A 17,691-nucleotide genomic window follows, 5' to 3' on the forward strand; every position below is an offset into this window, starting at 1 on the left:
CCTGGAGAAAAGCCAACCATTGCATGCATATGTGCATACCCAACACAAACCTACACATAAACACTTCTAAACACTCAAGCACTCACATCTGGGACTTGCTGCTCTCTAAAAACTGGAGCGTGATGACTCACTGCTCTTCAGGACCCAAGCATCTCCTGGTGTCAGGACAGCCAAAAGCTTTTAAGTGCTTTAAACTCATAATAACCCTAATGCTTAGTCTCCCCCTGTGAGCACTGTTGGCTTGTAAGAAAATGAAATTCAATTGAAATAGATGCAAAGATGGGGGATGCTCAGACATGTTTGGGGTTGCTGGGGATTTGGCGTCTGCAAAGGCATTAGGAAGTCAACTGGAGAGGAAACAGGCTTCCAGGATGTGTTACCCGGGGACAGGAAAAGTTAGAGCACACATTTGATCTGTATTTTGCCTCTTTTCCTCTTCCACATTAGCTTGTTATGTTGTTTGTGATGTTTCTATTTTTGAAAACATGGGCATTAAAAAAAAATTGCACATCCACTACCACAATGCATATCAGAGAATAGTAAGCGCACAAACAAAAAACAGCCCCCAACCACCTTCCCACTCGCCACTAATCCTCTCATGCCCTAATTGTAGGCGCAGTCACCCCCGATTCACTTCTTCGGGGAAAGAGAGAGAGAGAGAGAGAGAGAGAGAAAGGAAGCTGAGGCTCTGGCTGAGAACAGACCACACCGTCTTCCCCTAGAAATGATTCCTTTTGCCAGAGGACACCAGAGCGGTAGGTGGTACACTCTCACCATTACATTTCACTTGTATCTCACATCCCCTTTCCCCTTCTCCTTCTACCTGTCATTCCTCGCTCTCTTCTCTCTCCCTCTCCCCTTTCTACTGTAAACCGCCTTAGGTGATTATGGATTGTGATGGTGGTGGGTGGGGAAGGCGAATCGCTGTCTTTGTTTCCTTAAAATAGGTTTAATATACAATTACCCAACACAGTTGAGCATTTCTGTGTGATTGTTACAATGGGCACGGGGGGAACAAAAAAATAAAAACCTCCCACAGCACTGAGGTAAACAAGGCAGTCTACATTAAACCCAGAGAAATCAGGGAGGGTATGCTTGGTTAATACGGGTGGGCTACTTGCTTCAGTGGTTAGAGCTGGTAGATTGCATTAATCTCGCCGTGTCTGCATATCAGCGAGATTTGCAAGAAATCACTCCAGTCAGTCACTAGAGACACATTAAAACAGGCTATTAAACTCTTTGGCATTCGATCTCTTTAATCAAAGAGGCCATCAGTCAACTGAGCAGGATCCCACACCACAGGCCTCAGAAGAAGATGCTAGGAAGGAGCCAGCGACTGGTGGCTGGCTGTGTTTCGTCTGAACAGTGTTGCTCCTGTTGGGAAGGCTACATTGGAGCGGAGCCATGCCAACCTTTACAGCAGCCCTCTATTTTCCTGTCTGGTTTTTCTCCCTCTGTCTGTCTGTCTGTCTTGTTCTCTCCTCTCTTTCAGGCACAAAACCAAGGAGCACATTAGGTGCTGGTGCTGCACATTTTTGATGCTTGGCTGTCACTGTATCATTGTCTGGTGACATAAAGCGGAGTAAAGCACTGAGCAGTGATGAAGTGGAGAGCTTTTAAACCTGCGCTCACTGGCACATTTCTTGCCTTTCAACCAATGTCATTTGGGGAGTGTCATCATCACACTGTGAAAGTAGCCAACCCCCCCCCCCACCCAAAACACTAAATAGAGAAAGAATACAAGAGAAAACGAGAGAGAGCCTCCATCTTGGCAGTACTTGCTCCATTATTCTGCTTGAGGCTTGATTAGACAGAGGGGGTAATTTACGAGCCACTTCATTGCCAATTCAACGGGCACATCACCTGTAAATAATTGAAACCCTTCATGTCCATTCCGACATAATCATATCGCTATCATGTTAATGTATCCAGCAGTGCTTTCCTTTGGGTCAGGCGCAGGACTACTTTAAATCTTAGCTGACCTGTCACCATAACTCTGCCGAGCACCGCCCTCTAGCAAACAGAAAAAAATTAAGATGAAGGACTGCACGCAGAAATGATGAAAAATGTAAAATACAGTCAACAAATACAAAACTTCTCACCAAGGCAGCTGGGTCTGCAGGTGGAGGGCGCACTTTTGTCAATGACTTGTTAATTATCTTGGCTTGTGATGTGGATAGGGTAGATTCATCATCTTATCAGTCAAGCAGTGATTTAAAGAAATGCTACAATATTTAGATTGCAGTGGCTATTACAATGAGTTAAAGGAGACAAGGAGGACGAGAGAAATCAAACCCTTTGCTTTTAATTGTAGGGAATTGTACCATCATGGGAAATACTTCTCTCAATCGCTTTTAATTATACCAGTGCTTGAAAAAAAACTTGATAAGAAATTGATAGCTATTTTTCTTACTTCATTTAAAGGAGTTATGAATATTAATTATCCAATCTGAAATGGTTCTCACCTTTCATTCTGCACACTCAAAAAAAGATTTGAATAATTTATCAATTGACTTGTATTTGAATTGATTAATTCACTGATGCAAAATTAATACATGGCTATCCTCCACATTCCCACCCACTCCATCCGCTCCCATCTTTAATGAAGCAGTTAAAATAGTAAGGGTCTTGGCCTGGGGTAAAGTACTGACTGACGAAAATGAGCAGGGCTGGGGAGGGCTAACACAAATCTCCAGTGATGAAGATGTCTCATCACAATCAACAGGCTACGGTAACTATCTTACAGAATAAGACAGGTAAGAAATACCCAGAGTGTTTCATGCACAATGAGCTAGTGTCCTTTAGGGAGCAACTTACTGTATGGTAACACAAAAGGCAAGTAAGACATAAAAGTGGGTATGGAAACAAACTGTGCAGATCAACCCTATCGGTAAGGGGCAGAAGTAATGAGGGTGTGTGATTGTACGCGTTTGTGTTTTCTCCAATAAGCAGGCCTTGTTTGAGAAGGTACATAGCAAACTAGGCTTCAATTATTTCATTGGCATCAAACTATGAGGGGTCAATCCTGCCATTTGCTGTTTTTACACACTGAACGGTGCCACGTGGCAACTCATCACCCGATGTACTTCCTGTACTGTGAAGCTCAGCTGGGGCGAAGAAATGGGACAGAATGTGTGCCAATGTGTGTGTGAGTTCGTGCACACCCATGTGCCTGTTCTTTGCCGGTGATTCACCCAGCTCTCTGGCAGCCATCCAGGACCTATTTTCTCCTCTTTACATAACAGCAAACGGTATCACTAAAGCCGTGTGTCCTGTCCTTTCTCTTCCTCCTCCTCCTCCTGTTCCTCTGCCACTTCCTGTTCTTCCTTCCCCCATCCTCCAGTTTCCTGTGGGAACTTTAGGCCCTAACTGTGCGTCGCTCCCTGGTGATACTGTGACACCAATGGCACCGTGAAGTGACAAGTCTGGAAGAGGCTTTCTCAGACCACACCCAAATCACAGAAGCCAGATTTGAGGGTATGGCATATGATGGTGCGTGGGATGAGAGGCTGTTTCAGACTGAAAAGCCCCCTAGAGCTTTTTAAAGGCCCAAGATCCGGGATCCGCTACACCATATGCCTACAGGACAGCACCCGACTGGGCTCTGGGGCGTGTCGTGCTGAAAATAGGGATTCACAGTCACAATCCTGCCTACGCTGGCCAACATACGGCCCGTTGCAACAACAGAGCGGAGTGACGAGGATGGTACAAGAGGGAGTGGAGAGCAAAGTGGGGTTTGAAAATAGAAAATCGAGGAGGTGAAGGGAGAGGAGCTGAGAGTTCAGCTTTAAGGGGGGATGAGAGTGAGAAATAAGGCAGTGTGTCTGTGTGTGGAGAGGGTCAGCATGTGTGTAGGAGAGATGTGTAGGCAGGGTTTAGTGTCTGGACTGCTCAGTGACTCAGGTGTGTGTGTGTGTGTGTGTGTGTGTGTGTGTGTGTGTGTGTGTGTGTGTGTGTGTGTGTGTGTGTGTGTGTGTGTGTGTGTGTGTGTGTGTGTGTGTGTGTGTGTGTGTGTGTGTGTGTGTGTGTGTGTGTGTGCGTGTGTGTGTGTGTGTGTGAGTGAGTGAGTGAGTGAGTGAGTGAGTGAGTGAGTGAGTGAGTGAGTGTATTCATGAGACCAAGGGAAACAGAGAGTGCAGGGAAGAGCTGGGTCGGAGTGAAGAGCTGGGTCGGAGCCGTGCCTCGTGGCTGAGGGTCAGCTCTGCTGTGTCTGTGGCCCGCTCCATGACAGCCTGCACGCTGCTCACCGGTGCAGAAGCGCTAATTGAATTAAGTCTTTATTATCAGGCTGCAGAGGCAGCAGTTCTCCCAATCTCGGGCCGCTTGGCTGACACTTTCTCCTTGAACACCTGCTTGACATCAACTTCCTCCTCTATTTATTTATCCCCTCTCTCCTGTGGCCAGCCACTGGCTGCACTCCTTACTCCCCAACACCTCCTCCGCCTCCTCCATATTGGCATACAAAGTGAGGCTAGGCCTGTATGCTTTTCATGCTGCTTCTTTTATTTAAGCTACACAATACTCTTTGCTTGTATAACCTTAGCAGCACAGAACTTATTTACTTCTGTGCTTTAAAAGCTACACTGCCGCATTGCTATGAACACCCTACACTCGAATGTTTATTTCCATACAAAAATGACCACAAAAGGATGAATTCTTAGAGCTGGTCGTGCCCTCCCTTCAGCAGCAGGCCTGGTGAGTGTAGAGGGAATAAAGGCGATAAAGCTAGATGATGTTCGATGTTCTATTGAATAGTCTCCGGTGGGCAAGCTTGGCCAGGGTAATATACAGCAGCTGGGATGAGAACTAACATATATCTAGTCCCCTGTCCATTTCCACTAGCCTCAGGCTCAGGCTGCTTCCCTGGGCTCGGCTTGGGCATTACTTTAGAGGACAGACAAACAAGAGGCACTATTAAGTTGGCCAGGAGTCTGAGGCCCCGGCACTCGGCCCGGCACTAGCTGTAATCTATTGACCGTTTGCATTCCCCCCCCATGCCCCAAAACCACAGGACTTTTCTCTTTCTGACAGTTGAATCCATTGCTCACCTCCCTCAATCTCTATCTGCTGTTTACCCACTCTATTTCTCTCTTTTTTTTCTCCCTCGCCCTATGTCAGCTCAATCCCCCTCTATTCCATCTTTCACCCGCTCTTTCGTCTGTTTTCGTAAATCCTCTCCCCCCTCACTTCTTCTCCTCCTCACCCCATCCATCACTATTCCTCTCATCTCCATCTCGTCCGTTCGCTTCTCTTATCGACATGTTTCCATTTTCTAAACTGCTCTCACTCCATCATATTCACTCTGCCTTTGATGGCTATTTTTCATTGTATCTCTTTCTCTCACTTTTACCTCATGCTCTCCGGGTTCACGACACTCCACCAGGCCCCAGGTGGGCAAGGCTGTCCTTGTCAGGGCTGTCGACTATAGGTGGAAGCAGCGTGGGACGGTGTCCTCCAGGGCCCGCCAGAACGGGGCAGCCAGGGGAGACGTGTCACTATGCAACAAACTAAACTTTTCCTCATGATGAGTTGGGATAAAAGCATCAGAAAAGAAGAAGGACTAGCAAAAGAAAAAGATGAAGGATATCAAACGAGTTCCCCTCACCAAACAGTCTTTTTACATTTAGTTGACATGTAACTCTGGTTTGATCCAGTGCCACATGTCCTTCTGTCTTGGTTTCAATGAGATTTGATCTAATAACTCTTTATCTTGTATGCCTTTGTTTCTGTGCCGCTTTCTTTGTGCCTACCCATAATGCTCTCTTCCTTCTATGTCTCTTTCTCTTTCTCGCTCTCTCTCTCCCCTGCTGTTCCTGTCTTTTTCCACGCTCCTCTGAAACTCTGCCAGCCAACGAGTGCCACAAAGCATTAGGACCAAACACTATCAGACGCCCTTCTCAGGCACATCCTACACATCAGCCCCGACCCCCACTTATACGCACATAGACACACACACAGCGTCCAGCACTTCCTCACACCATGTGCCAGACTAGGTGACAGAAACAGAGTGTACACATAGGCCTGGGGAGGTCTTATTCACAGTGGCAGACTCACCCAGATACTACCTCTCCTGTAAAAAAAAAAGAAGAAAAAATAGAATACACTAACCCCATTTATAATTCAAAACACATCCACACAGTTATATATGCACGCACATGCCATGCCATCTCAATACATTCATAAATGCCTGCATATGTTCATCCACAATGCCTTTTTCAAATGCGTAGTCACGCATACGGAAGAGTACATTCACATACGTATTCACACGCGTAAACATCCCCTCTTTCAATTTCTGCCAGTAACACAAACACACACACAGATCAGCACAGGCTACATACACAATAGCAAATACCGTACACAATAGCAAACAAACAGTCATTAGTAGATTTCAGGCTGCCTCTCAGTTCTGCTCTACTCTGTTGTTGGTGTTCTCGTGCCTCTGGGGTGGCGCCGCTGCTGTAGGTTTTAATAAAAGCATTGTCTTTGGAAGCTGTCTAAAGGGACTCAGTTTCATTTTGGAGAGCTGCTGCTGCTGTTGCTGTGGATGCGAATGTGGGAGGAGAGAGGGCTATTGCGTTGGGACGTGGGGGCGGCAAGGTTCAGTGTCATTGCTGGGCCCTCCAAGGACTGGTGCTTATTGTTTGATAGTTTCAATATACAATGTGTGCAAGTGTGTATGTCTGTGTGTGTGTTCTGTGGTCATGTAAGCACATGAATACATTTCCAAACTTGCCTAGAAGTCAAAGTCAAAGCCTAGAATAACCCACAACTTTAACACTCCAACAGCTGTAACAATTCGACTCTGTTTGTATTTTATGCAAGACAGGATATCATAGAAATAAGCCCACACACATTCTGAGCAATCTGGATGACAGGCGTAGAAGCACTCTCTCTGTGTTTTGAGATGGGTTTGCTGTTCACTAGCCTTATGAAACAAACAGTGGAGGAAAGAAACACTATGTGTAACTGCTCCACTCATGAAAGCATGTGCCATCCAGGGGACGCTCAGGATAACGAGCTATTTCGATACGACACACAGGTGTCCATTACCTCTTTGGGCTGACCAATCTGTGACACCCTCTAGTCAATAGTTTCTCCATCTGTCAGCATACAAACACCTCTGAAAGAGCCCCTTAAGGAGACATTTGTGTCATTTATGATGGACAACAAATGCCTGCTCTCAACAGGAGCACATTGAAACGGCCATGATGAGGTCAAATCAAACGTTATTGCCTAAATTTGGCGCCACACAATTTGTTTGCTTCCCCTCTGTTTTCACTCTCCCACAGGCACCTTCAGATCCCATCAGCTGAAGCATCATGGGCACATCCTTAAAGAGGCAAATGGAAAGAATGGGTATGGCTATCTGGAACCATGTAGGAGAGGAACATTCTAATTGTCCCTTTAAGTGTGTTCCCTCCTGTGGAGTGAAGGTGCAGGCTAACGGCCATCTTAAATCACAGCCTGGCCGTGGCCTTCATTAAAGCCATAATGCCGAGCTCTACCTTTAATGGAAATGGAACTCAGCGAGGCTGTGGGTGTAAATTAAAGTGTAAGGCCTTAGTAGGGAAAGATTTCCCCAGCTCTGACAGGTGCGGCCTGAATTAGCTGTAGTGCTGTTCAAGCAGTCAGTGGGAGAACACTGCTATTGATTTTAAGCACTGTTGCACTTCCTATCTGAAAGGGAATGTGTATTACTAGAGCTACTGTAGGCACATCAATCACTCAGCATTCCACCACTCTCCCCTGGCGCGCTTCAGATTTTAAAATGATAAACAAACAGAAACAGACCAAAACAAAAGACGTCACATGCTGTACTGTTCCTGTATGGCTGATGTGTATTAGCCTAGTCAAATATATCTGTGCATGCATGTAATTGGTTCACTTCATCTCATCTTCCTGTTGACAGGATGCCATCTCTATTCATGGCATGTCCTGCATCGCGTGTCACCTTGGTCAAACAGCTAGCGTCAGCTCCTTGCGCTCTGGCTGTGGCCCACTCCCATGTTTACGACCTGCATGTGTCAGAGTTGTTACATGCATGCGGTGCAGCCATGCAGTGCGCTGCCTCTCTGTGTATGACCCTGCTGCTTATCTCTGGCTCCCATCATGGCCCACTGACCCTGTCTACAGGCACTGGCAGGGGGAGAATTAGCCTACTTAGCCTATTCCCCACAGGGGTCAACCCACACGCAGACAGCACACACCCACAAACAGATGCAAACACACTCGCCCGCATGCACCCGAAGATGTGCGATGACAAATGATAAGGCAGCACTTAACCACAGGTGTCCCGAGTTTGACCTTTCACCCATGACCTTGAGCAAAAAGCTTTTCATATAGAAGCCAGCCATCAATCATCTCCCATCAATCACACGTACATGCCGCACCCTTTCACTCCCCCCAACCTCTCCTGGCCCCAACATCCATCACAATGCTGTACCCTTTCACTGACATCTGGGAAAACACAAACACTTCACACAACCTCTCTTGTCTAGAAACACACACATACAGTGAACACACATACACACACACACACACACACACACACACACACACACACACACACACACACACACACACACACCCCGTCGTGCATTGACGGCTGCTCTAAAACATTGAATGTGTTGTTGTCAGGTGATCTCAGGTATAGACTAGGGGCTGCTCCCTGGTGACACATTTGCTGAGCACCTGCACTGAGACATGACATGGGGCTGAAATCCCAGAGCGCTCTGGCAGCTGAGACCACAGCGTAGCAGACAGGGAAAGTCACTAGATCAAAAGTGTCTCTCATTTCACACATATGTCAAATTTAGGCTGTCTTGTGCTGGAGGAAGCCAGCGCCATGACATTCTGATACCCTTCACAGTCCTTCACCGTTTATTATATCCTTTCGAACCTTTCATATTTGTGATTTTAGTGTAATTTACGGCAACATAACAGCACCTGTATTTTCTGTGGAGGGTAATCAAATGAATACCAACTTTACAGGCTGTAGCAAATATGCCTAACATTATTTTCATTTTTCGTGAGTTGAAGAGTAGAAAGGACATTCTTGATAAAAAAAACAGGTGAGCTCATTGCTCTTTTGGCCCGTGCTCCATAATTACACCAGAGAACGTATTGTAATTGGCAGTGTCTTTATGCAGAACTATTATCAATGTCCCTCCGAGGCATCGGAGAAGAGGAGGGGTGGGGAGAGGGACGAGACGAATGGGTTCTATATCAGTGAGCCCAGGGTCCATTTACACATGGGTGAGGACTGCTAATAAAGCCAGCGTAGCCAGTCCACATTGCAAAACCTTAGACAGGAAGGTTTTACACATTGAGCTGATTCAAAATGCATGAAAATGTTAACTTAAGTAAAGGGGACATTGTGTTAACAGCTGTAGCGGTGACGTGATTGTGTGGTCTGTCAGTGAAACAGTCAAATACGAGCCAGTCTGAGAGCTGTCCGCCACTGTCACATGTAGATAAATTGCTATTACAAGGCCACATGCATTATTAATTATTATTCTACATAGATTATATAATTACATCACAGCCAACGCTGCCACAAATTATATTCATTTGCTGACATTAAATGGTCCATGTTTGCTGAAAAGTCAACGAGAACGTGTCCTTTATTTGCAAATTGTCCCTATATGTTTCTGCATATATTAACAAAATAAATTAAGCGAGTAGCTGGCAACCCTTTTGTAGTTGAATTATTACAGTAGCTCTTGGCATTTTGTTCCACGTGTGGGTGTAACGTCTGACCCAGACAAACACCTCCAGCTCCAACCGTGTTATTAGTGGAGTGTTGAATGTGCAGACCGATAAGAACACATTAACATTACATTCAAAGCAGGCACCAGTGCATGTTATGTTAATTGACTTGCTAAAAGGCAATTATTAGTCAATATTAATATTCTATCATTTATCCAAAACCTGTACATAATTCTGAACAGCCATCAGCAGCCTGTAATATTAATCATCCTACACTGAACTTGAAGAAGGTTGCAAGCTATGCATAAGGGAAATGCTCTTGAAGAAAAAAATTATGTAAAACTCAAAATGTAAATGCAGGCTCCCTGAATGTAATACTTTTAGGGCTATGAATCTTAACTTGTGTTTTAAAAGAGGGCAGATGTGTAATTGTCTTACCTTGTTTTAGGGGATGTCGTTAGCCATTCTTCATGCTTTTCAAATGTTATCAAGTAAGCTGCGATCTCCTGTGAAAAGGAAAAGAGAGAAGAGAAGAAGGGCTTAGATATGTCATCTTTAATCACTGTTCTCTTGTGTTTGTAATACATCGGTGAGACTGCTTCATTGATATTCAGACAGTCTTACCGGCAGCGCAAACACAGGAAAGACGGAAACAGGGGCAGTGTCGGGGAGCTCGGGCAGGTAAACGGAGACTGGTAAAAGTAAAGTGAAAGACAGAAGTGGAACGCGGCTGAGGTCAGATCATCTTCTGAGACCATCTTTGTTACGAAAGCTTTGATCAACTTCTCCTCTGAGGACATCAAGGTGCTCTGAGAAAGATTGATGTCTGTGTTTAAGAGCGAGCAGCTTTTAACATTTTTGGTCCGATCTTCCCCCAAATCCCTTTGATCTGCCCTTGACACTCCTCTATGGATCAATCCAGTCTTTAACCTTTGAATAATAATTACACGCCAGTCTCACAATATTGACATGTGTGTGTACTGCTGGTACAAAAACAGGGTGTGAATCCTTCAGTCAGTTGTGTACAAAGAGATATAGACACTGAAGTTCAAGAAGCCCAAACTGCCACTGGTATAATGGAGATACTTCAAAGACTTTGATGTTTCCCATGCTCGCCGTGCCCACTGCCTCAGTCTGGGAGCTCCATCCAGTGGTTCTCAACTGGTCAGGCCTCGGGACCCACTTTTTCCCTTGTCAATACATCGCGACCTAAATTTGAACCACTCAAATCTATTCAACAAAGATCGTGCTGTAATATATACGCTTTTCAGCATACAAGATTAATTAAAGTGAAGTACAGTGCATGTATCCCTTATATCCCTTCACAGAACTAAAGTATGCTTTTAAAAAAGGTTTAATGAGATGATGGAATCAAAGCTGAACTGTGTAACATAAAAAGGCACACATGCTGAAAACCCAACCCCAGAAGGGGGGTCTCCCCCAGGAGATTTTTAGAAATACTAACATACAGTATAAACTACGGATTCTGGTACACTCTGAGAAGAACATAAATAAATGTGTTACGACTAATATTTTATGCATTGTTTGTTTTTCACTTTGTTCTGACAGCTGAACTTGTCTGTGTGAATTGTGGGTAGGGTAGATAGCCCCCATTGTTCTGTGCCCTGTCAATCATCAAACCGGGGGTCATATTTCATTATGTGTTCATTTTTATCTGAAGTTGTAACCATGGATGTATAAAGAGTAGTTCTACCGCAAAGTTGGGGACTTCCGGCAACAATCTTGATTCTGATTGGCCAGAAGACTCGAAAAAAAATCAGCAAAGATGTTTTATTGAGAAGATGATCACTACGTGACAGAAGTTTTCAAAACCGTTTATGGTCTCCGGTACTTCCAGTCCAACGCCGAGTGCATGCACAGCGTTAGAAAATCGGGCCTTCAAAATAAAAGTTTGACTTTTTCCCCCAAAGAACTTTAAAAAAAAAAAAAGATTTCTTCACTCACACATCTGCGACCCACTCGAAACGGGTCCGCGACCCACCAGTTGAGAACCACTGCGATAGACCATACCATGCCATTTTCTCACCAAACTAATGGGCAGAAATAAAAGCACTTTGGATGCTGGTGGACAACCTAATGATTACCAGCGACACTCTTCAGCACTCTTCAGCAAGAACATTTGTCAGCTTCTCAGACAGTAAGAGAGTGCTAGACACAAGCACAGACTTGCTGCCATCTTCAAGAAAAACATCATCTTTTTACTTTCTAAGGATGTGCATCTCTCCTCAGGTTGGAGTGTCAACACACGTTTAAGTGGAGATATGTTACTTAAAGATTGTCTCACTTGAGTTCGGCCATGGACTGTATTTATTTAAAGATTTGGGCCTCTTCTGGGCATTTCCGTTGTTGCTTGGCCTGTCCACATGGGGCAATAATGTCTCCAAAAATACCAGCTTCCTCAACAGCAGGACTTGGAAAAATATGAAAAAGCACAGAGCAATAACTAAAACTGGAGATGTTTTTCGTTTCCTTTTTCCTAAGTATTCTCCACTGTAATAAGGCTCCCATTGTCTCATCAAGGCTGTGTCACAAGTGATACCTGGCGCAGAGACCCAGCACTGTGGCCCTTAGGGACCCTGCAAGGCGCTGCAGTGTGAGGGGTTCCCAGGCTGGCGGGGGTCCCAGAAGAGAGGGGGTGGTAGCATGACTGGCAACCTTGCCTCCAGGTGCAGGCAGGGAGATAATGCTGCGTTGATTAACTTCCTGTTCTCCTGCCATAATGACCGGAGGCAGTGAAGCCATGAGAAGATGAATTGAGAGAAAGATAGGAAGTGGATGATGCTGTCAAGAGGAGCTCAGGGCAGCTCCTCTGCTGTATAACTTCTGCTGTATGACAGAAAAAAACAATGATGAAATGAAAAGTAAGTTAAACCGAAAGTCAAGAACCTTGTTGCTGGAGTAAGCAAAAAATATTATCTTCAGGAAGTTTAATGTTAGCTGTGCCAACAGTAATTACAATGTTCACAGGGAAAGAAAAAAGGGTCACAATAAAGTTTCTTCTCTGCATACATTTGTAAGTAAATGAGACTAACACGGCAGTGATTAGATTAATTCCTGCTATTCTGTGCTCATTTTGGGAAGGATATATGGCAGCAGGAAGCTCCTTCAGTGACCTCTGTGTTAGCACATATCCCCTTCCATCACTCTTGTCTTTAAAAAGCAGCCACAGCCCCGGCCTCAGTGGCAAAGAATGAAATAGAGGGCCGCATGGTCTCGTATTTAGAAAAATAAATAAAATAGAAGTGAGCCTCTACCTCTGGCTCTTTGCGCACCCCTCCCTCTCTGAACAGATGCCAGGGATTATTCCAACCCCCCGACCAACCATAAAGGTGCAATAATCTTATGGTGAGGAAACAAACAAAAACAGACGTGCAGCCATTAAACAGCTGCAAAGAGACAAAGTTTGCATGGGCGGCATAATGAGAGGCTAGCGTGCGTTCAGGTTGAACAAACACGCTTTGCCGGTTAGTGCAAGAGGGGCGGCGGGGGGGAAGCGGTGTGCTGAACACTGATGGCGCATCAAAGTCAAACCAGCAGCTGTCAATGGGCTCCGGACTCTATCTGCTGACCTCAGTGCCTCTGGCCTGCTCTCCCTCACTGGGGAAATATTCAGAAGAGCCCTCTGTACACACAGCTCCTTCCTCTACCTCCTATAGGTCAGAATCCTGCTTGTGGAGGGCTGTTTGTACTTCCTTTATGCCTCAGCCTCCCCACTGACATGATCTTAGCTGAGGTTTTTATCTCCAGGTGCTGAAATATACTGTACCAGTATTCTGCTTTAAATCGAAGCAAACTCCCTTCCAAGACTGATCTAAATAAATAACAATCAGCACAAGCTACCGGTGAACCAGAGAGTGAGTATGAGCAACACCTCTTCTAATTGACACGGTGGTTGCAAAAGGGCGGGGGGGGGGGGGGACTTTCATTTTCCAGGGGAGAGAACAACCCGGAGCTGTTTGTTGTAACCCAGCCATCTCATTTGTTTCTTTTGTCTCTGTAAAAGCTGCGACACACTGTTAGCACAGGGGGCCGCCCCAGAACATGACGAAGCAGTCTAGTTTCAGGGCTGATGGAGATAGAGAGTGGAGAGTGTTTGTGTGTGTTTCGTGTTACAATCAGACGAGCTGATTAGTGGTTACCAGCCTGGGCCTGGCACGTTATTAACATGCTCTTCAGAGGTGTCACTCCTGTACTCATCAGTGTGTCTCCTCTCTTCTCATTATGGTCCTTGGTCTTGGAATGACCTTCAATCAAGCCTCAAACTGATGCCACTTGTCCCTATAGCCTGTTTTCAATTGAAGTGTACTGAGGTCCTAACCACCAGCTGCTCTTGCAGTAATAAGTAGTGCACCTTTCCCAAATGTGCACAATGTAGTGACTGCTTTTCGTCTTTTGTTTACTTAGTTGTGTTCTCTGTATTTTACATGTCTGTGTTATGTGTAATAATGTGTAACGTTGCTGCCTTCTTGGCCAGGTCAGCATTGTAAATGAGATTGTATCTCAATGCTTTTATCTGGTTAAATACAAATAAAAAAATAAAATAAAATGTCCTCCACACACCTTCTCCAATATATGAATCGCTCACTTACTCTCATTTCTTCTTTTTATTCCTTCTTTCCCATAACCGCTGAGGTGAAAAGGAAAGGCACTATAAGAAAAATATATCATTTTGAAATGACTGGCTTTTACCGTCTTCGCCTTTCAGATGATATTTTCACTCTGGAGGTACAACATTTTCTCCAGAGAGAATCAGCTTTTGGCAAGTCTACCTATTTGAAATTGGAGATGACACTAACATATTCATCCAATTTCACTTCTTTGCACCAAAGAATAGGGATGAAGGAGCGGGAAACTCTTTAAATAAACACTTTTTGTCCCATATGTTGATTGTCTCAAACTTAGTTGTAATGGCAATTCTAGGATCAACTGTTTGATCAAATGGATTGCATTAGACCCTCGTCCCTTCCCTACTGCACAGAAGCCAGTCAAACATGAAGCCGGTGTTTGATGGAGATATTATTCTACAGTGGATTCACTGTCCCAGGATCACCTGAGGCTAGATTGTTTTTCAGTTCCCTCTGATTCCTTCTCTCAGCAGCATCTTTGATTTATGGGAGAAAAGAGAGGCGTAGAGAGGACCAACGCTCCAGCATTTGGCTGACAGACCTCATCACTTGAAACAACTGTCGCTGTTCCATTAGAAGGAGAGATAGGAGTCTTTTGGCATTATCTCAGGACGCATCAGACACCTGTCTCTAAAAACCATCCATAATGTGTCTCCTCTCTTTCTGCATCCACAGCGTATTTGAGCTGACAGAGAATCAGAGGTGGGAACAATACAGCACTGGGAACAGAGACAACACCCTGCATTTCCCTTCATTTAAATACCAAATCTTACATCTTTGTCTGAGAAAGCAATCTTAGTTTTAAAACCCCTAGATTCGCTGGACACATTATGTTAAACCTTAGAGTAATGAGTCATTCATTGCGAGCTCAGACATTTAAATCTTCATCTCCCGAAAAAAGATTCAACAATTACACCACATGTTTGTCCATTACTGTATTATTCCAGTTATACTGATTCTCCAGTGACACTAATGAAAAGGCACTTAATGAATAGCCATATTAGAAAAACTAACTTTAGCAATGGTATTGATTGCAGTAAAAGCTTGAGCTAATGAAATGAATATGAGAGCAGGAAGAAATGAAAGAATAGATGGAGCTAAGTGTGGGAGAGTACAGCGCCTCCAGGCTGCCTCGTGGCGAAGTCTGGGGAGTGCATCCTCAAAGCTTTGACCTTGCACTGCACTTGAAAGCAGGAAATGGATGAGAGGGGGAGGGGGGGGTGGGGGCACGAGATAGATACTGAGAGAGGAGCCCTCCCTGATGACCTGGGTTTTGCAGTGGAGTGCCAGGTCATCTGATATTTCCTCCAGGGCTGCCCAGGAAAACCAACCTGCCCAGGGCCCGGTGCAAATGGACTTGGGGGGATTTGAAGCTCCGGGCTATCACGAGATTACACCAGTAAAAAAAAATTCAAATGCAATTAGACACAGACGAGATAGAGACTGGCACTAAAGAAAAGGGGTGGAGAGGGAGGGTGGGAGTGTTACTGAAAAAGTAGAGAATAATCAAAAAGAGAGAAGAGGAACAACGTTTTTTTTCCCATGACAATGATAAATGCATTTAAGACAGGAGAAGCGTGAAGGTATGGTGATTAAAAAAAGAGCGCTTCGGTTCGATTCTGCAAGCAAAAGCACCTTTGCTGAATCATTTTGGGCTTTTTTGTGTATACTTCATGAATTCTTAATGCACTAGCAATAATGTATCACACACTGTATCTATGTAATCTCATATGGCCATATTACTCTTTCAAGCCAGGGGAAAGTAGTGAGGTAGAGAGAAACTACTGTATTTCAGAAAGCTGTAACCTCTAGCTAGCCTTTAAGATGTCTGAGCATGGCTCATAATAGGATGCAGTGGATCTGCTATCAAGAGGTATGGTCAGAACACAGGAAGAATGAGTATGTGAGACAGGTGAGACAGAAACAGAGACATAGGAGATTTGAGAAAGTGAAAGTATAGCAACAATAGAATATGGAGCTGTTGACAGCTGCACTTGGCATCTGTTGAAGAGGAGTTAGGCTGTTCAACGAGTCCCTGTGCTGGGTTAAAAAGATGCCCTCTCCAGCATACTGCTCATTAGGTCCTGCATGGAGCTTTCCAGGGATGGCCAATGCTAAAAGGGAGGGGTGGAAGTCACACTGTGTCCACTCTGTTGCTCTACTGTGAAGCAGCAACAGATTTGTTGCACCACAAACAACCCTGTGTATGGGCAATGGATTGCTTTCAAAAGAAAAACGGCTGCTGTGTCTCAATTCGCAGTTTTTCCATTCCTACACTTGCTATTTTGAGTGCACAAGTGTGTTTACACAAGTGACAAGTATGTCAAAATGCAGAGTACAATGTGTGTCAGGATTGTGCACTCATGACAGTGGAAACGTTTAGTGTGCAGCGCTATATATAACAAATGTCAATCATATGTGCATATTCTTTATATAACCTTTTTAGCGAAATGTAACTGATTGTAAAGACAATTAGTTTGTAATTTAATTATCTCTATCTGCTAAATGTTACTAGTTACTCCCCCACAACAATGAACATGTAGATGCTACCTTGCTAGCTGACAGGGGCATTCTCAGTAGCTCAAAACAGCTATTGATTTAAAAAATAAAAAAACACTACTTATAACTGTACAAACTAAATAATCAGAATTGAGACACAGCACATTGTGATGGCTCTAACAACATTCTGAGAGCTCTGAGAAATGACACATCACACCTAGCGCATTGCTCAGCACACACATCGGCTACACCTTCACCACAAAGGGCTAACCATATCTTAAAGACACACATTTTGTTCCGTTCCTCTATCCAACTTGCATTGTATCTCCTCAGCTCCTGAGCTTTAGTTCTCTCTTGCCATACCGGATGTTAGAAGGGCAAGACAAGCCATCCACTGGCCTACATTATACATAGTTCTGGGATCAATTTGGCATTGATCGTGGATAGCTTAGATGTTTTCCAGTACTTGGTCAATGCCTCTCTTCACATTTCTGCTTGGCATGCTGGTCATAAGGCTGTTGCAGCAGCTGCTCCGCCAGCACTCTCCTTTTTGATTACTATATCACTTCTTTACACTACACTCTGATACAAACAGAAGACTTAGCAATAAGGAAGAAAAGGAGGGGTTTGCATTTTTACAATGGGCCATACCAGACTTTAATTTATCAATGCAATATGAAATATTATTGGTGTTCATAAACACAGAGCTCTTGCTCACTCACGCACAAACTCACACACCATACAGAGTCACTAAATAGTTTTGTGAGTATGAAAATCACTTGAGTCATATTTTGATGCCTCGCTATTGCAGATATTAGACAGTGTTTGCTTACACAAT

At 44.5% G+C, this 17,691-nt stretch overlaps 1 protein-coding gene across 2 annotated transcripts in view; it reads right to left on the reverse strand.

The window, feature by feature from the left end:
* The window catches only part of camta1a (calmodulin binding transcription activator 1a), a 281,808-nt gene that overhangs the window by 143,864 nt on the left and 120,253 nt on the right, over nucleotides 1–17,691 (reverse strand). For both annotated transcript variants that reach the window (XM_034131745.1, XM_034131746.1), the window contains exon 4: nucleotides 10,147–10,214. In XM_034131745.1, the coding sequence (XP_033987636.1) occupies nucleotides 10,147–10,214 (68 nt within the window). The remainder of the gene's footprint in view (nucleotides 1–10,146; nucleotides 10,215–17,691) is intronic.

Source organism: Trematomus bernacchii, unplaced genomic scaffold (genome assembly GCF_902827165.1).
Source record: "Trematomus bernacchii unplaced genomic scaffold, fTreBer1.1, whole genome shotgun sequence".
Taxonomy (NCBI): Eukaryota; Metazoa; Chordata; class Actinopteri; order Perciformes; family Nototheniidae; genus Trematomus; species Trematomus bernacchii.